Here is a 27,448-nt window from a genome sequence, read left to right as displayed (position 1 = left end):
CGAATCGGTACGATATGCCGATGCGCATCACATCGAGCAATATCGTGTATCGGCCGATATCGATATATAGATTTCGTGCGGGGCGATATCGGATTCAACGATATTGCTGCGATATATAGATATTGAATCTAGATACGATTTATATCGCCCACTCCTACTTTAAGCAAGAAGCTGATGGGGAAACTGAAAAAACGTTAATAATAAAATCGTAAATGTGTCGAGGTAATAGATTTCTTTCATACCATATGCAAAAACCCATAGATAATAGGTACCTACTTTTATACCGGTCACTCACATTCGCAAGAATACGCAAACCCACAAGTGTATGATGACATTTGCAAATGATTATGCAAATTTTTCGCTGCATTCGTGATTTTCCAAGCTGTGTCGGTTTTTTAACGGACATCAAAGCGCGCGAACCGCGATCCTTCGCGTATTCTCCCACACATTCGTGTTACCAGTTGCGCCTACGATTGCGAAGGTAACGGACGTTTCGCCATTTTCATAGTTCGTGACGTCTACTGTTTAGCGTACCTTCATCATCGATTGGAACAACACCAAGGTGATGGAGTTCATTGAACTCCTGCAAAATGAATCGACCATATGGGACCCTCAAAAGAAATCCCATAAAAACAGAATGGCGGTTAATGACGCCTGGGAAAGAATTAAAAACTCTTTTTCTCTTCAATGTTCTATTGACGAATTAAGAAAGAAGAGAAATTCGTGAGACATTCGTAAACAAGTGTAGGAGGAAGCGCAAACGGGTTCGCAAATTGAATACCGAACACATTTGCACAGCCGCTAAGTTTGCGAATGAATGTCTGACAGCCCTTCCTTCACATACGCGCGAACATTCGTACGTTGTACGAATGTTCGTATGAGTGGCCGGCATTATTAGACGAAACCTGTTTGCTTTTTTTGTAAATAAGTTTGAAGATCATGATTAATTCGAAAAAGGTTACTTATTAACTAATTATTAATCTGTAGAAAAAAGGTCTCCGCAAACTAAATACATACAGTACTGTCAATTTAAAGTTATAATTCATTAAGATAAAGTATTTGCATTCTGAAATCTTGAACAGCTTTCCAATAATGTGGAAGGAGAGTTGTTTTATGTTTTGAACAACAGTGATGACAGCTAAGAATAATTGAGTCACGATGGAGTTTAAATTAGTGCGAATTGATACTTCAGAGCCTCAAAAGATTGACCTTCCTGAGGGTACACACATAATAGGCAGAGGAAAGTTTATTGTAGTAAGTAGTCTACTAATGATCTCAATTACACCTTATTGTAAGTTTTCGATTTTTTAAAGTATGTATCTTCTTTACTCTGTGTCTCTTGTGTACGATACGATAAACGGATAGTTTCCTACGTTCTCAGATTACGCCTATTTTGCGTGTATATTGTAATAAATAGCTAACAGTTTAAAATCACGAATAAAAAATTTGCAAATACATATAGTTCGCAATTATTATCTAATTTGAATGATAACACCTTATGAACTTTGCAATTTTGTCACAACATAATGAAAATAAATAAGTTATATGCTGTCAATTAAATTTAGTAAGATTAATTTTATTTTCTAGATGCCATGGTCCATTCCATGATAATAGAGTTGTTATCATCATCAGACTGACACTTTTTTCCCATTTGCAAACATTTTATACATTCTTGTTTCAAAGATCCTTCTTAGGAGTCCTTTATTATGAATTCTATTTCAGTAGGCAATAGCTTGGCTGTGCCCAAAACATTGTTGATGTCTAGGAGTGATGCTAACCATTCACTATCAAATGGGTTATCTGGCGACAGTGGCAATAAAAACCCTTTGGGCTGTAGATGTTGATGTTTCATACACAATTATTCAAGTGGTAAATTCTGGTCTTATAATTGAAAATTTTATTTAAAAAAAACAAAAGAAATTCTTTTTTATAGAATGATGCAGAAGATATGAGGGTATCAAGAAATCATGCAGAGATTGAAGTCACCGATACCTGTGTCATCTTAAAGTCTGTAAGTAGCTAAAAAATAATTTCATAGCTGCAGCAGTGTCAAACACTTCAAACTAGTTTCCAGATTGGCTTACACTCAGAGCGTTCCGCTATCTGTATCATTTCATTGCAAAAAATTTTTTTGTCAATGTGTCACAACAACATTACAACAACAAATATTTTTTCAGTTACACCAAAATCCATGTTTCTATATTGACAAATTATCAAACAGCAAACGGACATTAACACAGAATAATGCACAATTGCTATGTAATGGTGATAAATTTGGTATACTACCTGATACATATTGGTTTGAATTAATATGGTGCTCATCAGATGTGATGAAAAATGATGTTACAAGCAATAGTACTCCAGCTGATAATAAAGAAATACCCAACGAGTTGAGAGCAACACAAGAATATAATTTAAATGAAACAAATGGCTTACAAGAGACAGTTGAGGAGGGTGAAGCTCCACAAACATTAAGTAAGTTTACTTTTTGCTTTAAATCAAAATTGGACTTCTCAATAACATATTTAGAGACATTAAAAACTATAATTGTGTAAAGTCATATTATAATTTTAATTTTATATAAATATTTTTGGAATTAAATAACAACAAAATAAGCACATTGTATTTGAATCAAGTATTTTCTTAAGATGTAAAAATACCCAATTTCAGAAGAACAATCACTAGAAAAACAATCAGAAAGTCCTCAAAAATCATCTCAAGATGAAATTGTAGGTAAAAGATCTATCACTTCAGAAGATTGCAACAATAGTTCAGAAAGTAAGAGATTGAAAATTAAAAACGAAGAAGAATCTGGAGATGAGGCCAGAGGACATGAAGACTCTAGTGTGGCGGGACCGAGCTGTGATCAACATGTAAGCATTTTACAAAAAAAAAGAAGGGTGCGTGTACTTATGTATGCGCGTAAGAAGTTATACTTTATTTTTATTAAATTTGTTTCTTTTATTTAATTTAAATTTTAATCAATTTGAAAAAAATCGATTAAACAACATCCTCAAACACGCATATTGGACATCCCTTTTCTTGACATCGTTTAGATTCGGTAATTCTCGGTACGGTTCGGAAAGTTCACCTGCGGCTATATTCAGACTCGCCAAGTTACGTCGGTCGTATTGTAATGAGCGATTTAGTGGGCAACTTCATTCTGTTAATTTTGTGTCACGGTGCGCATTGTTAAATTTCACTCCATTAATTTTTCATAACGCGCCTAAAAAAGTATAACTTCAAAAAAATTACTGTATTACCGTAAAATGGGGTGATTAGGAATCGAGAGGTGAATGGGGAAAAAACCAGGAAAACTTTTCGACGCTCAATACTAGTTTTTTAATCGTTGCAAAATCTTCCATTTTTTGTAGAGTAATAGTAGAATGTTGAAAGTTCACAAAAAGTCTCTGAATATGCATGAAAATAGCTGCTAACTTATAAAAAGTTGCATTTCAAATTAACTTCTTGTGTTATTTTAGTGCTAGAAACTGCTCTCTTTTATTTATTTGATAATAATAGAAGACGACTGTGATTTATAAACGTTATTTAGTGTTGGTGTTAATGTATTTGATAAAATAAAAATACATGTAAAAATCTGTTGTTTTTGGGAATATTGGGGACGTCTCAGGTAGTAATAACAACTGTAAAGGGGTCAATTGGGATGACCTAAGTATAAATAGGTACAGGTATGTAGGGTTGTCTATCTATTAAGTAGTTACAACAATATTTTTTAAATTTGTTGGTAAGAATCTGGTTTATTCATGATGTTTTTGTCTAGAAATTTTATGCAAAAATTTCAATGCAGTTTTATTTTATTGTTTGGCAAATATTTATAATATCAGTTATGTGCTATTTTCTATTTTTAGATATGCCTCGCGTGTACGTATCATAGAATGCAAATCCTTATAAGATATATACCTACTACCAACTACCGAGCTGGCGCTATGACCCCGAAGTGGGTCTTGGCCTCCGACAATAAACTTTGCCATTCATCCCGGCGCTGCGCAACACCTTGCCAGTCCGACACTTGGAGCTCCCGTAAATTTCCTTCCACAGCGTCAGCGGTACTTGGGCCTCCTTACGGGGCGGCGTCCCTCCGGTACACCCGTTTCACAACCCGATCCTGCTCCATACGTACTACATGCCCGAGCCATCCGAGCCTCCGTGCCTTCATCTCCCCCAGAATATTTGGCTCACCAAAAAGCCTCTCCACATCCTTATTTTTCCGGACGTGCCAAGAACCGTCTTCTTTCCGAACTGGTCCTAGTATTTTTCTCAATACCTTTCGCTCCGTCACGAGAAGTTTTGCCTCTTCTTTCTGTGTAAGCGTCCATGCTTCGCATCCATACAATAGGATCGGCCTGACTACAGTCTTGTATATCCGAATCTTGGTGCGCCTGCTTAGTAGCTTCGAAGATATATGATCCCTTAATATTAAAAACAGTAATAGAAGCCTATGAAATTAGGAATAAGTCTTTAGTTGAAAAAGCTAAGTAATTTAACAGTCAGTTTTGCACAGACATGTAACAAGAACAATGAAATCTCAAGGTGGACAAAAATGTCTAAATAATACATAATAAAATATATTAATATTTGTTCAGAGTGGGGGTATCCACCTGATTAATCCATGGAATAACGGACACACCTAATCTCTTAACCCAGTTAAAAATATCAGCCCGGTTTATATTTCTTCATTCTTAGTATCAGTCTTCGATCAACAATTGTAACTAGATAAAGGGACACGTACAAAATCGAAGCAAAAACTGTCCGCGTGAATATACACATACATAGCTACGTTGGTTTACAACAAACGGAGAAAAAAGTTTTGAAACAGTTTTAAGTTCAAACTAATTACAACTATGCCACCTAGTAATAAAGTTCTAAATCTCCAAAACATTATCTAATACTTACGATCATTCGTCACAAAGCAATAAATTACTCCTGTCACTTACAAACGAAAAGGCATATGTTAAACAACCTTTAATGTTAAATGAACCTTATGACCCAACAAATAAAGTAATTTTTCCCGTTATAGCTTTGAGAACTAACATCGTTTTGTTTTATTTATTTTTGCTTGAAATTTCAATTTCTATTTACTACAGGAGGTAACGGAGTCGCGTTGAACACTAAAATAATTTGTTATATGAATTATTAATTCTGAATTAATAATGAAATATTATTTAATATATTATATGGATGGACGACCTCACAGCCCACCTGGTGTTAAGTGGTTACTGGAGCCCATAGACATCTACAACGTAAATGCGCCACTCACCTCGAGATATAAGTTCTAAGATCTCAGTATAGTTACAACGGCTACCCCACCATTCGAACCGAAACGCATTACTGCTTCACGGCGGAAATAGGCGGGGTGGTGGTACCTACCCGTGCGGACTCCCAAGAGGTCCTACCACCAGTGAAAAAGGTGTTTAGTTGTTTACTTTTTATGTTTTGAGGATTTATGTTTGTTGGTATCTATACATTACTTATTATTTTATTAGCGTTACGTTTTGTGTAATAGATATTTTTATAGTATATTTTTATGTTTTCGCGACTAGTACATATGATAAAACAACGTTTAAACGGTTTTAAGCGCGATATTTTTATTACAATGCTTCGGCCACGTTTCAGTAGCCGTGAACACGGAAGGCAAAGATGTCCAGTGTCAATGGGTGGAGTTCTTAGCTGGCTTATAAAAGTAATCTCTTCTTTCTCTGGCGACAATCGAGATCCATTCTGCACACGTGATTGCTAGGAAAGCTAAAATAAAAAAGGAAAGCTAAGTATCCAATGAGAATCCAACAAACAGACACAAAAGCAGAATTAACCAATTTTAACTAACCAATTTTGAAGTACTGCTAACAAATTTTTAAAAATTATTACAACACAAATCTACTCCATGCATTTACTTTTCTGTTAAACAAAAATTTTGTCCAAGTGTTGGCGAGCCTTGGCCAACATTTGTAGCGGTGGTTAAAAATCGGTAATTTTGTTTAAAATTTAATATTATTTATTAGTTTAAAGCTTAAAATATAACGTATACTTCATGTACTTACCGAAAGTAAGATACTCCGGCCGTTAAATTGCTTTTTCGGGCATTTTTTGCAATTTTTTAATACACACTGCGGCATTGTGAGACGGGTTGACATTGGCTGTGTCTGGAGTGAACTAAACAAAATAAGAGCTCACATTTCAAGTGCGCTGTTATTTAACGAGACGGATTTTTGCGCCGACCCGAAATCTAGTTACTATTGTTGATCGAAGGTATCAGTACTTACTAAGAACGAAGAAATATAAAACGCTTATAAGAAAGCTCGCTCGTTCGAATTTAGGTGCTTATTCTCTCTTAAACAGAATCCTTTGGGACTACAATAATGTCCATGGTAGCGCGGTCTCCGTCAGTGTTCATTCGGAGTTCTCCGATTGGGCTGAACTAATTTTAAGTGATGAAATAGGTTTTTTCTAATTGTCTCACAACTTACAGGAAAAATCTGTTGCGGATAATTTCCCAAGTAAATATAAATTAATCATAAGTAATTAAATGTAATCAAGTTTTAGTTATATATTTTTTATTTTTGTTGTTAATGCACTGTCGATTGCACCTATAGTTGAGGTGTTGCCATGTACTTTTGTCAGTTTTTCAATGACATCCCCCTGTCTCACACCCCCCTACGCAATTAGATAGGGTTAGACTGCTGATTCTGTACTCGAACATTCATCGTGGCACAGTTGTAGAGGCATTTATTTCAACACCTGGACATAGCGATGGTCTACTTGGCTTCGCCGCAGAGAGTCCAGCACAGTCCAGGTCTCGATGAAGTAGAAAGCCTTCTCATAGTTCACGAATGCTAAACACAGGGGCCGATTATACTCTGTGGTCTTTTGTATAATCTGCCGCACTGTGTGTATGTGGTCTATGATTCCATAGCCACTTCGAAACCCAGCCTCTCTGGGGGCTGAAATTCGTCGAACCTTCTTGCTAGACGATTTGTGATGGATCGTGGTAACAACTTATAGATGTGGTTCAGGAGGAAGATTGATCTGTAGTTTTTTTAAAAAGCTTTGTCCCCTTTTTTGAAAAAGATGACAACAATAATGTTGTTCCACGCCTTCGGAGTTCTTCCGCGTTGAATGACGTGACTGAAGAGCTTTTGTAGCTCTACTAAGAGATGTGTTCCTCCTGCCTTCAATAACTCAGTTGTTATACCATCATCTCTGGGAGCTTTTTCATTATAAACTGAGACTTAAAACTTATGTCTCGTGGTAGCGGAATTTACGTTATTAATATCTATGCACTCCAATAACCACCTAAGACCATATGGGCCGTGAGCACTGAATGAGCTCTTCTAAGCAATAAAAAAATCGCACATTTTCATATGCGGTCAGCCTTACTTTTTACCAAAAATCATATTACGGTACCCATCACTGTAAAGCATAATTTAAGGATTAGTAGAAGAATGGATTGTTTGTTATGTTTGTCCTCTTTATTCTGTAACTATCTATTTACATATGTTTTCCGTCGAATCGGTTATTCCTTTCGGCTTCATATACCTTTTGTGGGACACCTTGTATGAGTATAATTAATTTGTTTAACATTGTGTCCACGGATTATGGAGATTGTGACCCCCAAAACACTTGGCTACGAAGATCAGCAGTATCAGATTTAAATTAATTAAAAACAAGTGTTTTTTACCTGTTGGTTCCAGAAAGAGGAACAAAATGATAATGGAGAAGTGAAGGATCAAAATACATCACAGAATAGTAACCATGATGGTGCCCAGGGAATTAAGTCTCCCAGAGAGAGGTGCATGTATGGTGCTAATTGTTACAGGTATGTTTCAGTAATCAAAGGGGAGTTCAATTTACTTTGGAAAATACAGGCTTTAAGATAATTTTAAAAACTTCATTAAATAAATTAAGGTTCATATTGGTTTATAACAAAGTTCAGTTAATGCCTTGTGTACTAATTGCAAAATACCAGTCAACAATTACAAGTGTTAAAATGTTTTAGATAATGTTTACTGTATTCACTATCTTTCCTTTTGCGGGCCCACTGGAAGAGATTTCAGTGGAATAAGTAATGCCCTTGTACTCTATCCTTATTGTCGTGTTTCTTCTAACAGCTGTGTGTACAAAATATATTAGATAAATAAAGAACAGGTTTATGTTGCATTAGTTGCATTAAAGTGTTCGGATGATTCCAGACGCAACCCCCAGCACGCGGCGCTGTACAGCCACCCGCGCGACGCGGACTGGACGCCGGCGCCGCGCTGTCGCTACGGGGAGCGCTGCACGCGCCGCGACCCGCGCCACCGCCGCGACTACCTGCACCCCGCGCCCGCGCCCGCGCCCGCGGACCCACCAGGTACCTACCTACTTGTTGTACTTGTGTTTAGCTTTATCATACATCAATTAGTAGCTCGCCCATCAATATGGGTTAATAGGGCATGTTTTTATTTTATTTGATTGATCAATATATAGCAATCAAATGATGACGGCACATAGCCCGTATGTCGTTAAATGACTAGTTTCGCACATAGACATAACAAAATGCTTCTTCAATAAGAAGCTTTGCTTCAATAAGCATGAGATGTAAGCATTATTGATGGTTTTTTTTATTGCTTTGATGGTTGGACAAGTTCACAGCCCACCTGATGTTAAGCGGTTACTGGAGCTGTGGCGACTCACTTACTCACCACTACTTGGGCAACCGCCTTTCAATTCGACAAAATCGCTGTCGCTTATGAATTCAGGCAATCATCTATTATTGTTCAACACTTCGGCAATCTTGAAAACTGCGGGCAGTACACATCGATATTCGCTGTGCTACCCATCGTTCGTGTCAGTGCTTTACTACTCCTATATGTTATTTCTTTATCGTACCACCGTTGTTATAGTTTGTGTACATACTTATCTACAATAAACTATTTAAAGCAGTACATATTCATAATCTCTGGGTAAAGCATCCTTCGTGTCAGCGCCTACCTAATACAGTTAGAAGCAGAACTAATACAACTACTTCTACAGAGCCCATAGACATCTACAACGTAAATGCGCCACACACCTTGAGATATAAGTTTTAAGATCTCAGTATAGTTATAACGGCTGTCCCACCCTTCATACCGAAATGCATTACTGCTTCACGGATAGGCAGGGTGGTGGTACCTACCCGTGCGGACTCGCAAGAGGTCCTACCACCAGTAAAACATTAACGCAAAGTAAGATATACCATTAAGTTTTTCACATGTCACTGTAAAAAATGTGAATCAACTATGATACAATGTTTTACAGGTATGCAATTAGTTCAGCGACACGGGAACACGTTCTATATAAACGCGCACACCGTCAACTTCTACGACGATCACTTCCAAGTCGAAGATTCAGACGGAGACAGCGTCGACTACGATTACGAATTCTAACAACTCACTAATACACTTCCTAATGTACGATGTACTTTATAAGAATTCATTAGAAATATCCGATCAGTTATATCTCCACTTATCTTGATAAAACTATATAGAAATTAAAAAAATGCATGTGTTAAACAGGTAGAAAAAATAGGAATAAAAAGAATTCGAGTAATAGTGAAAGCGAAGATGATGAGCCGACAAATGGTCTGATTGTGAACGGGAAGAGGGTACGGAAATATATAAAGCGGGAGAATTTGTGCGATTCTGAATCGGAAGAGCCGGATCCGTTCGCAACCGACGAGTCGGACGAGTGGACGCCCAGCGCGGAGGACCACTGCTGACTGCGTTATGTTTAATGTTATATTATGTAATAAAATCATCATTTTATTTTTTACTGTCACATTTTATTTTGTCCACTGTCCACACAAGTACTCACAAATACCTACCATAATGAAGGCCACAGTTGTAAAAAATAAAACCGGATAAATATAAAAATACATCATACAGGTATAAAGGTATGCACGGCTTCATTCTGCCGGTTCATTCGTCGCAGATGTAAGGCAGGGACGGTTCCTACTCGGTGTTTCCTCAGCGCTATAATGTCCATGAGCAATGGTAACTACTCACCAGGTGGGTCGCTTATTAATCTGCCCCACAAGTGCAAAAAAAAAACTTGCTGATTACCACCGATTTTTCTTTTTTTTGCTTAGATGGGTGGACGAGATCACAGCCCACCTGGTGTTAAGTGGTTACTGGAGCTCATAGACATCTATAACGTAAATGCGCCACCCACCTTGAGATATAAGTTCTAAGGTCCCAGTATAGTTACGACGGTTGCCCCACCCTTCAAACCGAAACGCATTACTGCTTAAAGTTGACCGACTTTATGCAGTGTTATTCTTTGTTGCAATTGTTGTCATTTTATGCAAAATTGTTGATTAAAAACGGCTTAATATCATTGATTTGAGTGAAAGATAGAATGAGGATGGCTGAAAAATCTGTAGTGTTCTGGAGACAAAAAAAAACATATGCATACAATATCGTGTAGCCTTTAAAAACATATCGATGCTTGAAAGGCAAACATGACTAAGTGACAATGGGTGAACTTTACAGTAGACTAATTTAAAGTTGTAATACCTGAAAAAAATTCTATTTTAACAAATCTAGCTGTAGGATTGAAATTATTTTAATAGACCTAGAAATATATTATTTTTGCGCAACGAATATGGTTATTGCCTATCATTTATGTACAGAGCAGTTATTGTCGCTTAGTAACGTATGCCTTTCAAGCGTCGATATGTTTAAAATATTTATTTATCTGGTGATCGTAAACTACTAAAATTGCAGTTGATTATGCCACTTGTTTTCGTCCAGTTATATCCAAGAGCTCTTCTCATTTGTAGTAAGCTACTTTCACAATACATAGTGCCTACTTTGTAAAAAGGATTATGAAAAAAAAAACAATTGATGCATTCTTGTTTTATCAATAATATCCTTCATCATCAGAATGAACATCTTCCCAGGATTCATGGGGTGGTATTTGCAGCAACAGCATGGGAGTCTCACCTCCTCGCACTTGAAGGGCATAGACAGCACTCTCAACTTTTGCTACATTGCTGCGTGTTGTATTCATTTTGCGAGCCAATTCCTTACCTATACCAAATAGCCCTGAAAGCATCATGTATATAAATGTCTTAGAGATATCCATACATAAATAGGCAAAAACAAAATTATGTACCATTTTCTCCACTTGTCATTTGTTTTGAAATGAATTCCCTTATCAAAACTTACTTTAATAAATGATATATAAAAAATCTCACCTAAATACCCAGTGTAAAGATTTCTGACAACTTGACAAGCATGAAAGCATTCCTTGCTGTCCCCATTTGATATACTGTTGATGGCTCTTCTCATCAACTCTCCAGTCAGATCAGCCAACCCAAGCATGTAGTCCAAATGTAATACCATTGTTATAACAGTTCTCTTTTTGTCACTTTCAGCTTCTGGAATGCTAAAAACGAATTCATCTCGTATCTCTGGCCAACTTATTAGCTTTTTGGTCTCCATAAGAGAAAATAAAGTTCTTGCTTCAATGTATTCTTGGAAACCTGCAGTTACTGCCCGTGAATGTAAATATGCAGGGCTGTTCTCAAGTTCCAAGCCTACAGATTTAATTGGTCCTTTTATTAATTTCTGAAATCTTTCTTTAGCTTCTTCTATTACTTTTGCTGTAGATTCTTCTCTGAAAACAAATAATTTATTAATTAAAAAACACAGTTGATACATTTCTGATCTATGAATATATCTTGCTTTATTGAGGTCTTTAAGTCAGAGTTTGCTGAAGTTTGATCCGAATACTAAATAATTACGATTTATTAAAGTTTATTTTTATGTTTCAAAAGTTATTTCAAAATACTCACGTAATAGCCGAGTGTAACAAGAAAATAATTCTCTTGCTCTCAATAGTAATGTCTCTCGAGAGTTTGACCAGTCTTTCGTGTCTATCCTGTCGTTCATTTAGTTTTAGAGCAGCATTTTTAAACATGGCTAAGATCGGACTGTCCGGAGCGAGCGAAGCAGCAGCTTCCCTCGCAACTGTAGATAGAGTCTGTTGATTGCGATTACGGTAACTTCTTTGCCTTCCTGTAAAATTAAGATGAATATTGAATAATTTTGGTGATTCGTAGCTAAGCATAAAACTGATGAAAAATACAGATTTTATGAACTGGGTATTTTGACGTTTTGTTTAATTTCTGAAATAAACAAAGTAAAATTTTAAATACCTCGTCCTGACATCTTGAACCAGTATTAGCGGACGAAGGCGATTCGTATAAATATTAAACTTATGACTTTATTTTTAAAATAATAAATTAATAACTTTGAGTGATAGAGGATAGTGGATATCATATATAATCTGTGGTGGATATTATGTGTGTATTTTTTTAAAGGGATTTTACGACCTGGTTACTAAGACTTTTAGGTCATGTCTTATTTTAATTATATTCTTATTTTTAATGAAAAACGATAATATGGAGTGAAATTAAATGAAGATGATTTATTTGAGGCATTAATCAACTGGGATGAAATTAAATGAAGCGAGATGAGATGTAATGAAATAAAGTCTCAGTAAAATGGTGGTTGTTTACTGATGCTTTTTTAGTGGCGTTTTTGGAAATCGAGAAGCTTCCAATGGCTTGGTTACACTTTAGCACATTTGTACACTTTCATAGATACTAGATAGTTAACAAACCACCGTTTTTACACATTTAAACCTGAAGAAACTTAAATGAATAAAATAAAACAATTAACACAATTTCGCTTATCGCGTTCCAAGCTCATATTATCAAAAACTTATGATTTTACATCCTTGAACGTCCCTTCTCTGTGAAATGAAAAATTATATGGAGCGGAATAAAATGAAGTTGAGATCCTAACCCCAGAGAGAGATCAAGGACCTGGTGACGTTTAATGTGATATTAACCTACGGGTGATAAATGAATACAATGATTACAAAATGATCGAAAATAAATAAAAAGTATGTATAACCAAACAATCTTTTGTACCAATTTTTTAATTGTAACATGATCACGGTATTTTTTCATCTGACTGTCCTACTGATCAAATGTCAAAAGTCAAAACAATAATACATACAAAAGATTCAAAATGTGTAGGTATGTGTAAATTATTTAAAACCAAACATTCTTCATTGTAATTCATACATTAAAGATATTAATTAGTACATAATTTCTTTAATTTATTTTTAGGTATTAATCTCAATAAACTGGTATGAAAATGATGAAAACAGGCCTAACATCACATAGACCTTTGTCAGGTCAATTGTATAAATACACAAATGTGGTGAAGGGATGGCAGCAAAGATGGTTTGCTGTTGATCCTGAGACTGGTGTTCTATCTTATTATCTTTATGATGGACCAGGAGACACAATACAGCCTGGACAGCCGGCCAGGGGGGAGGTGAGACCTTATTACAAAACTAAAATAAATGCAGATGAATGTATACTTGTATGTACTAGGAGTTTTTTTTTACTTTCTGCATAAACAGAAGGAGTATATAACCCATCTTAGATTAAGTTAGTTTATGGAATGATCAACATCATAATGTGAATGCCAGTACCTGGGTTGAGATATGAGATTGAAGTCTCAATTCTAATGTGTCATGGTTGTTCTCTCGGTCAAATCTGAATAATAATGACAAGTATGGACATGGCAGAAATAAGTACAATGATAGTATCCTGAACAGATTAAAATTAGTTTTTTTTCCCCAACTATTCATGATATCACATATCCACACATACTTTTAATTTTAGATAGTGGATGGATAAGATAAAGGTAGACTTCACTCATTATCTATTATCCTCATCAGAAAATTATTACTAATGTGAATCGTCTCTTTCTCCCCTGTTTCTGAAGTAGTCATGTGTTTTGATTTGATGGGTGGGATAGCAGCTACACATTACAATTCTAACTGCGAGTTCATGTCTCAAGGTGAGTGATAGTGACCTCGAAATAGTGAAATAGTGCACTCAGGGACTTTTCTTTCAGATAAGAATCATTAAACATTTGATTTTATTTTAATTATTATACTTAGATAGTATGAATAAAAGAAAAAAATAAGATATTCAGGTAAATTTAAAAAAATGCAAACAATTGGCATGATAAAATGTAAATTTAAATAGTATCTTTCTTTTTGTCAGTAGTAAATAAACAGTGTTGCAATGTATCAACAATCAAACTATTTAGAGAATTCTAAGATGGTAATGCTGCTCACCCGCACTCTACACAGGGAAGATGCAGTGCACATTTTCAGGCCAATCAATCCATATATGTTTACACAAATATCTCAGATGCAGTAGAGAGACAATGTGCCCCAAGAACATATTAGATTTATAATTACTATTGGACCTGTAGTAGTCAAAATTAGACTATAATTAATAGAAATCATAAGTTAACATTATTAGGGTTCTATTGTCAAAGGCTATTTATTATACTTCTGTGATCACAGATTTCGCCAAGACTATCTATAGGCAAACAGTATGAAAAGTTTGACAATAAACAAACAGTATGCATGCTAGTGTGTGTCAAATACATGGTAGTGTGTGTAATGTTTTTTTATGGATTTATTGTATTTTTTAGGCATAATTTAAAAAAAATTGAGTCTGCACTTCTTCTCTATGTTTTCTATAAGTGTGGGAAATTTCATACTGCTCCGTCCGCGCAATTTTGGTAAAAAGGGTACAAAGTTTTAACTTCACGTATTAATATATAGATTAACAAAAAATAAAAATAAATTTCTTCAGTTTTTACGAATAATATAAGGCCTTATATAAGAAAACAATAATAATATAGTATATTAACAATTTCAGGCTCATTTAGCTGCAGCAGTGATATGCCCAAGCGACGAAGACTCCAAGACCTTCACCATAAACTGCGCGTCCGGCGACATGTTGAAGCTGAGAGCTACCGACGCCCGCGCGCGCCAGGAGTGGGTCGACGGGCTCAGGGCCATTGCTGAGATACACACCAAGGTGGCGTTTCTGTTTAGTGAGAACTCGTTGCAAGCCTTCACTCGCCTTTAGATGCGGCTCTCTCGCTCTCTGAACCGGATTGTAAGGAGCGGCAGCCCTCGTGTAATACTTCGAACTCACATCTCAAGGCACGTCCACACCTACGCGCTACACTAGCCACTCGACCCCAGCTGCGCCCCGACCCCAGCCCGCGAAGTCCCCTTAGCTTAGTGGGGGGCCAGTGCCACATACTGCGCAGGTCCCTGAGGTGCGGATATGCAGTAGGGCTCGACCCCGGCACGAAAAATAAACTCCTCGGATATTTTAAGTGGTTAACCTTATAGGTGATGGGGGCCAACCCGCCCCTGCAGCCGAGAGAGCAGCTCGCGGTCCACGACGCCATGGCGTCGGCCAGGCAGCAGCTACAAGCGACCGAACTCAGGTAACTGCGCCCGCGGGACACGAGCACTCAGTGGCATCGTGCCACGGACCGCTCGCCCCATCAACAGAAGTAGAAATTAGAAGTAGATATTAAATCATCGTGAGACAAGAATCTAATGCTTATATTGTTACGGGCTGGAACTCAGGACAAATAAAAAAGTCTGTAAAAGTGAAACATGTTTTCACATTATAGACATTTAACTAAAAAAATTTGCAATAATATTCCATTAAGGGTATAAAAATCGCTTTATGAATCGTAATTTTATACTTGGAAAATTGGAACGATAATGGGAAAGGATAAAAGTAGACTAAGTCTCCAACTAATATTTTTATTGAACCCTTCGCCATATTGGCCTTGGCTGCTCTGACGAGTGCTACTCACTTTATCTCTACTCCGCGGCCGACCGTCACGCGACATGCAACACACAGACGAAAAAGTTTGAAACGATGTAATAAAAGTTTCATTTTAAAAATTCTTCATCGAAATACTAATAATACTAAAATAATACGAAAAATAATACTAATAATAATTCAATTTAACTATCGGAACAATTAAGGTAGATTTTACTATCACAATTCACATCTTCGCTTGATGAACTGGAATTGATCCGTCCGCTTCGCTTCGAAATTGGGGCAAGTTCTAGTGGTTTCGGCTACGGCTACATGTCCAACGTCCAGATCATTCACGAGGTGTCCCAGTTACTTCGATATCCGTTTTTGATATTCGACAACAGATGGCGTCACTTCTACCGGTATAACAATAACTTAGTTTACATTTTTAGCCATTTCTACAACTCCAAGCTTACCTGACATCCGAATAGCGAAGTCTTAGATTTTCTTATTCGAACTATTGAGAATAATAAAAAAGTAGGTATAGGCAATTTGCGCGCGGTAGATGTACGCCGTCAGATGTTATCTATATCTGTCTCATTCTCTCGCAGGTCGAGTCGTATAGATTTCAATATGTTTATCTTTTTTTTTTATTGCTTAGATGGGTGGACGAGCTCACAGCCCACCTTGTGTTAAGTGGTTACTGGAGCCCATAGACTTCTACAACGTAAATGCGCCACCCATCCAGAGATAAGTTCTAAGGCCTCAGTATAGTTACAACGGCTGCCCCACCCTTCAAACCGAAACGCATTACTGTTTCACGGCAGAAATAGGCGGGGTGGTGGTACCTACCCGTGCGGACTCACAAGAGGTCCTACCACCAGTAATTACGAAAATTATAATTTTGCGGGTTTGATTTTTATTACACGATGTTATTCCTTTACCGTGGAAGTCAATCGTGAACATTAGTTAAGTACGTATTTCATTGGAAAAATTGGTACCCGCCGGCGGGATCCGAACACCGGTGCATCGCCAGATACGAATGCACCGGACGTCTTATCCTTTAGGCCACGACGACTTCAAAATTTCGTTTCAATTCTCAAGTCTAAGCTTTTTTGCTAAGAGCAGCATTGAATTGTATGATATACTTGCAGTGACGCGGCCCTCGCGCGCTGCATAGAGTCTTCAGATTCTCCCTTCCCTCACACGGATCCTGATTTGTTACTTTTGAAGGTACAGTATGAAAATGTAAAAATTTTTACAAATATTAGCGTTTTTAAAAGCCGCGCCAATAAAGAAACGAATCGAAAATGGCGTCCATGTACCTGCACCGACAGATGGTAGGGTCAATAAATAAAAAGAAAGACCGAAAGAAAAAAGTTGTTTATTGTAAAAAAATATAAAAAAACCAATGAAAATGTACTTTACTTTATGCCTTGGCAGAGAGGGAGGTGTCTCATCTGGGATGCAACTTGCGTAGACACTTTTACTGCCAGCCATCTAAGTCTCACAACTCGAAAGTGAAAAATCTCGAACTCAACAACAAAGTCAGAACTGATATTTTTTTGCACGCAGTACGCGCCGTGTGCGACTAAAAACAGCAATAGCTTAGAGTGAGAGCGCATGATTGCTGCCGCCATTTTAGATTCGTTTCTTTATTGACTTATAGCAATCACTTCCCAAAATATCTGACACTTCTCTCTCCCGCTCGCGATGAGTGAAGGCATATTTGTGACGTGTGAACGCGGGCCGGCTCGGCGGTTAGCAGCTCTGACTGGCGCCGAAGGTCGCAGGTTCGATTCCCGCATTAGGTAAACATTCGTGTGATGAACGGGTTTGTTTGCTCTTGGTTTGGGCGTTTATTATCTACAATGGATGTTAGGAGACCGCCTCCGAAAACGAAAACAAGCGATAGTACTAATGAGTAATGACACCTTTGATGATGGGAAGGAAAAAAATACATATTTATTTTGACAAAACGTTTTATTAACATTATTTACGCTCCATCATGTTAGTACAGCTAAATTAAACGATAGTTTCATAAAAAATACATTACTCCTCTCACAATCCTGTTGTTGTATATTGTGGTCGTGCAGGCGACGTCTGCGGCCAGCATGCAGTGCCTGCTGCAGTGCCTGGGCGTGCTGCATCGCCAGCAGCAGTACGCCACGCTCACCGTCTCCTCCAAGCATTCCGACAACGAACATTAGGACCTAACTCAAGTGTTTATTGTATTCTTTGATGTGTTCAAATTCATTCATTAAGACCAGGTTGCCGGAACGAGTCAATGCGACATACGATTTTATTTTTATTTATTTACTTATAACTTATTTACTTATAACTATGTTAGTTTGAATAGAATTATAAAATAGAATACCAATTTATTTCCCTCTTCACTTCCAATTCCAATGATCTGTATGTTTTTACTTAAGAGAAAATATGAACATATCACACCTTTAGAATTAAAGAGGCCTGTTTCAAAAAATTTGGGTTTCGGCTTTAATTCAAAAATGGACCTATAACAACCCTTTTTAGCGACTCTTAACAAATGACCAAAAGTAGCTTAAAAAGGGACAAACTTATCCATCGGTCTCTTTCACCCCGTGCCCTTCCTCTTACGTCTTTTTCGAGAAAACTTTATTCGATGTTTTCCAAGAAACAATTTTAAGAGTTGGGTTTCTATAATTCGAAAGGTGCGATATACTGGATGTCCGGCAGTCTAGTGCTGATGATGCGTCGCTCATTGATTACAATAGTGACACTATGTATGCGGCCATGTTCGACCCCCCACGGGTCTCGTGTAAACATTTTTGTATGAAAAGCGAACTGTCACCAATAAACTGTTCCTTCCTATTCGATCCCAAGATAAGATTTATATTTCTTCACTAATAACATCCTCGAGGTCTACCAGCCGTCCGCAACAACACAGCAGGTGGGAGTCGCGTCGATCCGAACGTTAATGGTTCGGAAATTGTACATTTGCAAAATATATTCTTAAATTTATGATAACTCTACTCTCTAACTCTCTGATAACTTCCGCAGAGTGTGACCAAAAAGTAGACAGTGCTCTTACAAGAGAGCAGTTTACATAAACTAAAAAGTTTAAAATAATTTAATTATCAAGGCCCCTGAAACCGACTAATAGCAAGTTGTTTTTATAGTTTAAAAAATCTACATGAATCCCGACTCCTGGCCGATATAGAAAATATTATAAATAAAAAGGTTCCGAACCTTTTTTAAATCCAGTTACGTTTTTAAATTGAAGTTTATTGTTTGTTATCATTACATACGTGACAAGAATTTAGATTTTTTTACAATGTGCGATCAAGAATTTAGAACTTTGCGTATCGACCCGCGGTACCCTTTCCAGAACCAAACCAGGTAAGGCGTGTAAGAAATTAATGATTTTAGCCCTGCGCATTAAATTTAAAATGCTATTCATCAATATTCTTTGATGATTTAGTGACTGCCGACTAGAAATAGAGGCGGGCCGTATTATTTGAATTTTCTGCTGTTAAATGTTATGCATGACGTCGTTGTCTTAAAGGATAAGGCGCCTAAAAGACAAGGTGTACTCGTATCGAGCGATGCCTGCGTTTGTGTCCAAATCTCATGAGCAAGTACCAACTTTTTTACTGAAATACTAATTTGTGTAATGGCTTGTGATGTGCGCCGTGACGCTCGCGGATGTACCACCATACTCTCCATTACCGCCGCGAACTACTCGTGCGTCCGGTGTGAAGGGTGCGACGATCGTTCGTGAATGCAATTGAGATTTCGACTTTATGTCTCTAGGTGCTTGTCGGCTATACACTGTGATGCTTGTGGCTTCGCTAATCCCTGAACACAGTGTGGACTTGGTATAAATAATCTAATTGTATTTTTGTGTTCATTGTATTTCTGTGATTTACTGGTGGTAGGACCTCTTGTAAATCCGCACGGATAGGTATCACCGTCCTGCCTATTTCCGCCGTGAAACATTAATAGGTTTCGGCATATACTGAGACCTTAGAACTTATATCTGAAGGTGAGTGGCGCATTTACGTTATAGATGTCTATGGGCTTCAGTAACCACTAACACCAGGTGGGCTGTGAGCTCGTGCACCCATCTAAGCAATAAAAAAAAGTTCTAGTCCTGTTCACATAGTTTACATTCTGAAGGCCATGACGCCAGTTACGCGAGGCGTCTGTTTACTCACGATTGGCAGCTGGTTTTTTCATTGTATTGTAAATACATACATAGTGTTAGTGGAGCGACTCGCATACCTACTATTTAGAATTATAATTCAAATTGCAGGGCGTGTTACGATAACTACTGTGATTATTTCAAATGCACCCGTCTCCTCGGCGAAGTTGATGATTGCAAAATATTCAAGAGATATTACGAAACTATATGCCCTAATTATTGGATCTCTCATTGGGATGAACAGCGTGAGAAGGGCATTTTCCCAGGACCTATTTAACTGAATAATAAATTTTAAAATTCTGATTGGAGTGCTCACGTTTTCTTTTTTTGTAACTGTTATTGTTATTACCATAATACTCCTCCTTCGGAGGCGCTCGGGCAGCTGTTAGCAAATTCCACCCCTTCTGGCTGAGCCTTTGCTCGTCCGCCTATCCTGGTGAAACTGGAAAGGCCTCCGGGCCACCAGTAATACTTCAATCATAAAAAAAACTGCTATCGACATTTACTTGTCTTATTTAGTCCGCATCTGTAGACACCGCCATTTTTCTGCGAAGTTGTCGCCGATTTGTAGGGTAGAATTATACATTACAGACCTTATATAGGTAACATACATCATACAGACCTTGCCAACAAAACAAGATGGGAGGTCACCTTGCCGTCTGGGCAATCGACTGATCAGGTACATTATATAGACTGAGCGAACCTTAGGTACTAATTCTAGCAGACTCACGGAACTTACAGATGCTCGACGTTACGATAAATAATTCCATTTTTACCACAAAGGAATAATGCATTCTGCAATAGATGAAACGTGGAAAGTTACTACAATTATTAAGTTTAAGACCTTATGTCACGACGGATAAGACCCCTGTTATAAGATTCCAATTGTCGAAAGATCTCAGCTCTCTGATCTGGTATGGCCAGAACTTGTCTGCCCCTCAAAGCCCATTTAAAAATAAGTCTCTCCTAATAAAAGATCTTTAGTAATGAAAAATAAACAAAAATTCCGGAATCAACATATTTTATTTTACTAAATCACATCATTCGACCTAATTAAAACAAATCGAAATAAATTAAAGCATTGGGAACGTTTAGGATCTAAATCCTACCGGCGAAGGTGCCTTCGGCGCGCTGGTTGTCCCACTTGTCGACCCACTCATTGGGGCAGAGAGACCTGTACACTCTCTTGAAATAGTAGCATGGTTCGTATTTTTCGCCGCGAACTTTCTGGCAACGGTGGAAGTCCACGTAACTTTGGTAGCAGTGCCTGCCAATGTTAACAAGAAACACGGTGAAGCTGAGGATTTACGTTAAAAACATCCTTGTGAATGGATCGTAGAGCTAAATCATAACATCCACCATATCATTGAAACCTAATAAAGCCGTTGTAACGAGCGATGTGTCTATTTCAATATTTATTAAGGAAATACGTACATGACATGTATTCAAGAAAGCCCTCCGCGATGAAGGAATACAATCTTAGTGTTTAATGAAGCATTACTGATGGTAGGGGGCGTATTTACGAGCCGACATTACAACCTTTGCTATTTCTGGTGAAAAGTCGTCAAGCATTCCGGTTCTAGTTTCCGTGCAAATGCCATGAGTCGGGATCGGATTTATGGCGAAGGACGAACGTATTTATTAACTATTGTTAAAACTAGTTCGGTATATCAATTATTTTCTCAAGACTATGTTGGTTGAGACAACTGTATGTAACGTAATAAAACTGAAACATCTACATCATAATATCTTAAAGGTGATCGACAACATCCACGTTGATGTCCAGTCTCGGAATACCACTAAGCACAAGGAGAGCTCCACACATCGAGTGCTATGGAAAGCGATGTCTATCGTCCTTCTGTTCATTATGGTTACCAGATAAGAATAAAAAAAATCGGTATCATAGCAAAGGCTGAAAATTAACAAACACGAAAAATGGCTTTAAAGGAAATAAACTGTTAACTTGATAATGTACAAGATAACGAAGCCAGAATGTATTTAGTTATGAAATTAATATTGATAACGGTTCGATTACAATATTATACCGAATTATTATTATAAATTATAACGTCCAATCCAGTTTCTGTTTAAAGGCTGTTACTACCGTTAAGAGAAAATGTACATCACAAATGCATTCAACTCGAATAACAGGTCTTCTAGGTGATTAGCTTTCTAAACGAGGGTGGACTTTTTTGTTAAAAGGACAATTTATTTTAAAATATTAGTAACAAATCCGCCCACGCTGGTTCTGTACCAGCGTGGGGAGTGCGGTACCTCAGCAATAATGTAGCACTTTCAAAGGACGCGTCGTCTAATGCCTCTGGTCAGTCCTTAAATCGAGTATAATTGAAACCGTGGAGGATTTGAAACAGTTAAAAAGGACGGGGAAAGTAATTCCTGGGTCGACGAATGATAGCAAAAATAAACATACTCTCTTAACGTAAAAAGTTAAATAACGGTAATTCCAGTCTTAAAATAGCGTGCTACGGCGTTACTCACATCCGACTTACATAACCACGTTTTTTTTTATATATTTTTTTCCCTAGTAGGCAGACGAGCATACGGCCCACCTGATGGTGAGTGGTTACCGTCGCCAATGGACTTCCGCAATGCCAGGGGCAGAGCCAAGCCGTTGCCTACCGCTTAATACTCTCCACAAGCCTCGTTCGAAGAAGGACATGTCATAGCGCTCGGGAAACACCGTGGAGGGAAGCTCATTCCATAGCCGGATGGTACGTGGCAAAAGACCTCTAGAAACGCACTGTCGATGAACGCAGCGGTTCCAAATAATATGTATGAACTCTGCTCCGATGGCGGGAGGTGCGATGATAAAAAGGAGATGAGAGGATTATCTCAAACAAATCCTCAGACACTCCCCATGAAACAAACGTTATAAAATACAGAGGGAACCTCCGCAATCGAAGTAACCGCTCAAGTGGCCGTGTCGCCTGCACGTGATCAGCAAGCAGCGGGCCCTTTCAGCGTTGGAGTACATAAAAACTATTCCACTATCACTTTCTAAATTTTCACTTGAATTTATTTTATATTTTCCTTTTTTAATTGCTTTTTTTTTTCCACCTAATCTGATAGCCTTAGGGGCTATTTCAGCGTAACCGTGGCTAGTAGGTGAGCTCACGGGGCTCAAACCTGATGACGTTGCTAACACGAACCCTAGCAAGAGTCGTGCTTCGCAGAATCTACCACCGGATCGGAAACGCGACCCACTGAGAAGATCCGGCGAGAAACTCAGTGGGCTGTGTCTGAGAGTTAATTTACTCGTCGAGCCCTTCGTCGCAAGCGACGAGAACGGTGACCGGTGCTTGAAGTACCTAAAAGCACCGTTAGTGGATCGGGAGGATCCGAGATGATGTATTTTGGGCGACGTCGACTGCTTTCCATTCTGTCCGCAGGATCGGGAATGTAGTTACCGGCGGCCACGATGAGTGGGTTCTCATGTCGTGTTTAATTGCAAATACGAGCTCACGGTCCACTAGGCTTTAAGTGGTAATTTCGACATTTCGAATACTAGATTTGTTGGTCACGAACGAGATTAAGCAGTACAAAGGGAGTTTTAAGTATGCCCAAAACTTGCGAAGAAACAATATTATACCCTCTCTCAAATACCTCTTCAGGGACATTGGCACATATGCGTATGTTTATGTTTTTTAATTATTTATATATTTAATTGATTGTACGCTAATTGGCCAAATGTGTTACATTTCTTTTTAAATGAATAATCACTACCTATTTTTGTTTTTTTTTACTTATTGGATTATTTTCAATATACAATTAACTAACGCAATAAAGAATAAATTAATTAAATTAAAAAAAAATCGTCACTGAAGCACTTAAAGGAAGATAATAATTGATTTTGATTTTTATTACGATTATAATCATTATTGAACAACAATTAAGTACGTATTTCACAGAACATATTATGTCGGCACCTGTCTGCAAAATTTGAACCTAGCCACATCGCTCCATAAAAGTACAGGTGTCGTATCGTTTGGGCCACGAGACAACAATCAATAAACAGTGTCTGATAAATATGACAAATTTGTACTATAAGCTATCATTCGAAACATTGTCCAGTGTCAATTAAAATTTCTTTTATACTAACAATATCCAGTGTGCAGTGTTATAAAATATATTTTATCCCATTGTTGAAGTTTGATGATGATCACAATTGATAAGACTTGTAGGCTTGTGCACAGTTGGCGCAGTTCGCTTACAATTGTCGATATGTTTTCAACAAACCACAGACAAACAATTCTTACATTACCTCGTCTGATTTTGGTTAGGGAACCGTGGGTCGAAAGGTGCTGTTTTGAGGTCGGCGGGCGATTTGATCATCTCAGGCATATTGCTGTAAAGAAACCAAAACAAAATAACTGTCTTAACTCTTTATTCAGAAATCCTGTTCCACATTAGATGAAGAAATTAATTAAATCTAAGGAATATTATCTCTAGCGTGAATTAGACGTAAATAAAAGTAATAAGGCATAATTACATGTTGCAAAGGTCACAATAAAACCAACATTTTAACTAAGAGATTACAATGTTATTTGACGAGTGGTCGTGTCTTGCGCTCCTCTTCACAAGACGTTTCTCTGTACTTCTTAACTTCTTGCATATAAAGGGACCATGCATCTTTAGGAGTGTTGTCTACACACTGTTCGTCAATAGCCTTGGCCTTCTTTACCAGTCCGGTCTTTAGCACCCGGCCTCCCCGTCTCTTTCCTATGAATGGTAATGTGGGTTTCTTAATTTCAGGTTTCTTTGCTTCTTCAGCTTTCTTTGTAACCTCTTGCATCTTTTTAAACATTTCCAAGAAGCTCCCATCATTCTTTATAGGTATTGGGAGTTGTTTTTTCGATGTCGAGGCAGATGGTATTGCTTGATCGACAGGTGTCAGTAATTCTGCAAAATTAGGGCCTTCCACTTCAGGGGGATCACCATACTCAATATCATCAATTTGTGTGGACTCAACAGCTCCAGGAGGGGGCTTGATCTCTTTAGGTGGAGATTTATCTTTATCTCTTTCCTCTTGTCTGCTTCTATGCAATTTCCAGAATCTTTTTCTATCTGCAACTGTGAACTGCCCTCGACGATCATCATCACTAGAGTCATCATGCCGGCTGCGAGACCTGACATTTCGGGATAGTGAATTAGATTTGTCAGGTCGAGGACTACGAGATCTCTTAGTTACTTTAGACCTGGAACGACGATGTGATTTAGATTTACTCTGACTTGGTGAACGTCTTCGAGAGTTACTTCTAGACCTTGAGTGCTTTGAAGACTTTTTTATTTTTCGTTTAGTTGTGGATCTGTTTAATGTAGGAGAACGAGAATTACTTCTTGAACTACTTTTTGAACGTCTAGCATGTGAACTGACTGCTTTCTCTTTGGAAAGACTACGTGAGTAAGATCTAGATAGAGATTTCGAAGTTGAAGAGGAATGACTGCGATAACTTTTAGTAGACGAATGGGAACGTTTTCTCCTTCTTTTATCGGCTTTCTTATCTGTATGCTTATAATCTTTACAAGGAGACACAGATCTTTCTGTTCTTTTGTAGCTATTGGGTGGAGTTAATGAAGATCTATCATTCTTGGGATTTTTGGGTGATCTTTGTTTCTTTTTAGGAGGAGTAACTATATTTCTACTCCTGGACTTAACTTTGTCTTTACTTGATTTATTTTTTTCTGTAAATTTCTTTGGAGACACAGACACTGAATGATTATTACTAGGAGTTCGACTTCTTTTAGACATATTTCGAGAATGTGGAGAACTTCTATTAGCTGGACTATCTGGGGTCAGTGACCTATCTCTACTTTTAGATGATCTTTTCTTGTAAGATCTTTTAGATGTGGAAGAATCACTAGATTTAGAGTCCCTTCTGTGTTTATAACGAGAGTACGAATTAGAGCGGGAGCTAGACCTGTCACTGGATGAATATTTTTTACGGTTTGGAGTAGAACTGCTTCTAGTTCTATGATGTCTATCACTGTCATAGCTTTCTCTTTTTCTAGAATAAGATCTCTCTCTACGTTGATAAGGAGAACCACTTCTCGATTTTGATCGGTATGATGACCGCCGCTGATAGCTGTCTGCGCGAGTTGGTGAACGAGGATGATCGGTTGAGCGAGCAGAATACTCATAATCTTGCCGCGTAGAATAACCTCTAGTATCAAGGTACTTCCCGTAGTATGAATCCGAACTTTGCGGTTGATAATATGTGGAATCATAGGGATAGGCGTAGCCGTAGGCTCCGTAGTCATAAGAAGTGGCGTAGTGTGCGTAGCTGGCGCCCGTCCAAGGATCGGTTGAGGGCGCGGGTGCCGGAGCGGCGGGCGTCTGGCCCTGCTGCGCGTACTCTGCCTCGGCGCCTGGCGGCCCGCCGTCCCAAGGGCCACGATACGAGGACATATTCTATGACTGTCCTCGCATAACCTGCAGCAGTTTTTAGGTGCGGACACACCTACAAACAGAATAACTTTTCGGTGTAGACAGCAGCTCTGCTCTCCATTCAGGAGACATCTTCGTATATCAAATGAGTGTCGTGGAATAATTATTTTGTCGAGGATCAACACAAAAATTACGTAATGTTGAAGAGGAGTGCTTGACAAATACGTCGATAATCGATTCGTTTTTTTAAAGTAAATAAAATGATAGTAGAAAAATATTTAATACCTTTCTTACATTGCTCACCTTATTATTATTTAGCCGTTTCTTGGATTTATTTCAATAGAAAATGGCAGCCACACAATCGCTTTACAAACGAGAATAGACAATACGTTGGAAACTTGGAACGTCTATGGATAGACTATGAACATTTTCGATGCACAGATCAAGTCTGGGTTTATTCACATTATTAACCTACCTGGTTTTTTTTTGCCATCTTGGAATTATGTTGACTTCACTGGGTGAGCTCATGGGGCTCAGCTTGAGAAAATTTTGCTAATATTTGCCCTAGCAGGAGCTGTGTTTCGCTGAATCTACCACCAGATCGAATTCGCAAACCACTAAAAAGACCGGTGGCGAGATACTCAGTGGCCTTCTGGTATTAAGAAAATCCAATAACAGATTATGACGGGATATTTAAAGTATGAATTATATATAACACGTACTTATTGTCGAGAACAAAACATAATGTTTGAAAGTAAAATGAAGACTAAAGTAAAATAATATTTTATTTCTTCTTCTTCTTCTTCTTTTTCTTCACCTTATCCCACTAAGTAGGGTCGGCACAGCTAATTTTTCTCTTCCATTCTCTTCTATCAGCCGTCAGCTCAACACTTACTCCTTTCACTCTCGTATTGTCATTCACACACTCCATCCATGTCTTCTTCGATCGGCTTCTTCCCCTCTACTAAAATAATATTTTATTTGGCTAAAAGAAACGTGTTATTAGCTTTTATTTATTTAAAAAAAAAACACTTTACGTCCGCAACTGATTAAGACGTACGTGTAAGATGTAATTATAGTAATGCTAATTTGATACAACAACAACTACAAGCATCCGAAAAATAAAAATAAAAGAAAGATAGCTAAA

The 27,448-nt window shown here is 37.9% G+C and overlaps 4 protein-coding genes across 17 annotated transcripts; 2 read left to right on the top strand and 2 right to left on the bottom strand.

The window, feature by feature from the left end:
* The first annotated feature begins 843 nt into the window (after nt 1-843).
* LOC101738395 (aprataxin and PNK-like factor) lies at nt 844-9,807 on the top strand. 9 transcript variants are annotated; one of them, XM_062671289.1, is made up of 7 exons: nt 844-1,254; nt 1,934-2,011; nt 2,178-2,475; nt 2,734-2,873; nt 7,710-7,834; nt 8,208-8,368; nt 9,552-9,807. In XM_062671289.1, exons 1-7 carry the CDS (start codon nt 1,159-1,161, stop codon nt 9,752-9,754), a joined length of 1,101 nt encoding a protein of 366 aa, XP_062527273.1. In that variant the 5' UTR covers nt 844-1,158; the 3' UTR covers nt 9,755-9,807. The 9 variants fall into 9 exon arrangements, with proteins under 9 accessions (XP_062527273.1, XP_062527274.1, XP_012546872.1 ...); XM_062671290.1 differs by having other exon boundaries at nt 9,295-9,807; XM_012691418.4 differs by having other exon boundaries at nt 2,734-2,900.
* Nucleotides 9,808-10,877: 1,070 nt separating this feature from the next.
* On the bottom strand, nt 10,878-12,417 carry LOC101738980 (translin-associated protein X). Its single transcript, XM_004927345.5, has 4 exons — nt 12,197-12,417; nt 11,834-12,056; nt 11,234-11,655; nt 10,878-11,081 (listed from the first exon to the last, which is right to left on the bottom strand). The coding sequence occupies exons 1-4, from the start codon at nt 12,207-12,209 to the stop codon at nt 10,897-10,899; spliced, it is 843 nt and encodes a 280-aa protein (XP_004927402.1). The 5' UTR covers nt 12,210-12,417; the 3' UTR covers nt 10,878-10,896.
* Nucleotides 12,418-12,807: 390 nt separating this feature from the next.
* Nucleotides 12,808-20,203, top strand: LOC101738742 (oxysterol-binding protein-related protein 11). Of its 2 annotated transcripts, none has more exons than XM_004927344.5 (7): nt 12,808-12,948; nt 13,178-13,388; nt 14,798-14,959; nt 15,283-15,380; nt 16,864-16,942; nt 17,806-19,090; nt 20,007-20,203. In XM_004927344.5, exons 2-6 carry the CDS (start codon nt 13,200-13,202, stop codon nt 17,917-17,919), a joined length of 642 nt encoding a protein of 213 aa, XP_004927401.1. In that variant the 5' UTR covers nt 12,808-12,948; nt 13,178-13,199; the 3' UTR covers nt 17,920-19,090; nt 20,007-20,203. The 2 variants fall into 2 exon arrangements, with proteins under 2 accessions (XP_004927401.1, XP_004927400.1); XM_004927343.5 differs by having other exon boundaries at nt 12,846-13,084.
* Nucleotides 20,204-20,899: 696 nt separating this feature from the next.
* On the bottom strand, nt 20,900-27,085 carry LOC101739128 (cytochrome c oxidase subunit 6B1). Of its 5 annotated transcripts, none has more exons than XM_004927348.5 (3): nt 26,605-26,761; nt 24,178-24,261; nt 20,900-21,162 (listed from the first exon to the last, which is right to left on the bottom strand). In XM_004927348.5, exons 2-3 carry the CDS (start codon nt 24,255-24,257, stop codon nt 20,994-20,996), a joined length of 249 nt encoding a protein of 82 aa, XP_004927405.1. In that variant the 5' UTR covers nt 24,258-24,261; nt 26,605-26,761; the 3' UTR covers nt 20,900-20,993. The 5 variants fall into 5 exon arrangements, with proteins under 5 accessions (XP_004927405.1, XP_004927406.1, XP_062527272.1 ...); XM_004927349.5 differs by having other exon boundaries at nt 26,596-26,717; XM_062671288.1 differs by having other exon boundaries at nt 24,178-26,374; nt 26,605-26,677.
* Nucleotides 27,086-27,448: the final 363 nt, after the last annotated feature.

This window comes from Bombyx mori, chromosome 11, assembly GCF_030269925.1.
Source record: "Bombyx mori chromosome 11, ASM3026992v2".
Classification (NCBI taxonomy): Eukaryota; Metazoa; Arthropoda; class Insecta; order Lepidoptera; family Bombycidae; genus Bombyx; species Bombyx mori.
Note: the sequence above shows the minus strand (reverse complement) of the source record. Positions and strands in the feature narration are given on the sequence as shown.

Bases quoted from the DNA above. Each gene is read 5' to 3' on its own strand.
- LOC101738395 (XM_012691417.2), top strand. From the start codon at position 1,159: ATGGAGTTTAAATTAGTGCGAATTGATACTTCAGAGCCTCAAAAGATT. The intron at 2,012-2,177 runs GTAAGTAGCTAA...ATATTTTTTCAG, and splicing joins CCTGTGTCATCTTAAAGTCT to TTACACCAAAATCCATGTTT. The intron at 2,901-7,709 runs GTGCGTGTACTT...TGTTGGTTCCAG, and splicing joins TTTTACAAAAAAAAAGAAGG to AAAGAGGAACAAAATGATAA.
- LOC101738980 (XM_004927345.5), bottom strand. The intron at 11,656-11,833 runs GTGAGTATTTTG...ATTTGTTTTCAG, and splicing joins TTGTTACACTCGGCTATTAC to AGAAGAATCTACAGCAAAAG. The intron at 11,082-11,233 runs GTGAGATTTTTT...TGATGCTTTCAG, and splicing joins TCTTTACACTGGGTATTTAG to GGCTATTTGGTATAGGTAAG.
- LOC101738742 (XM_004927344.5), top strand. From the start codon at position 13,200: ATGAAAATGATGAAAACAGGCCTAACATCACATAGACCTTTGTCAGGT. The intron at 13,389-14,797 runs GTGAGACCTTAT...TAACAATTTCAG, and splicing joins GACAGCCGGCCAGGGGGGAG to GCTCATTTAGCTGCAGCAGT. The intron at 16,943-17,805 runs GTACAGTATGAA...GTGGTCGTGCAG, and splicing joins CTGATTTGTTACTTTTGAAG to GCGACGTCTGCGGCCAGCAT.
- LOC101739128 (XM_021348803.3), bottom strand. From the start codon at position 26,322: ATGTCCTCGTATCGTGGCCCTTGGGACGGCGGGCCGCCAGGCGCCGAG.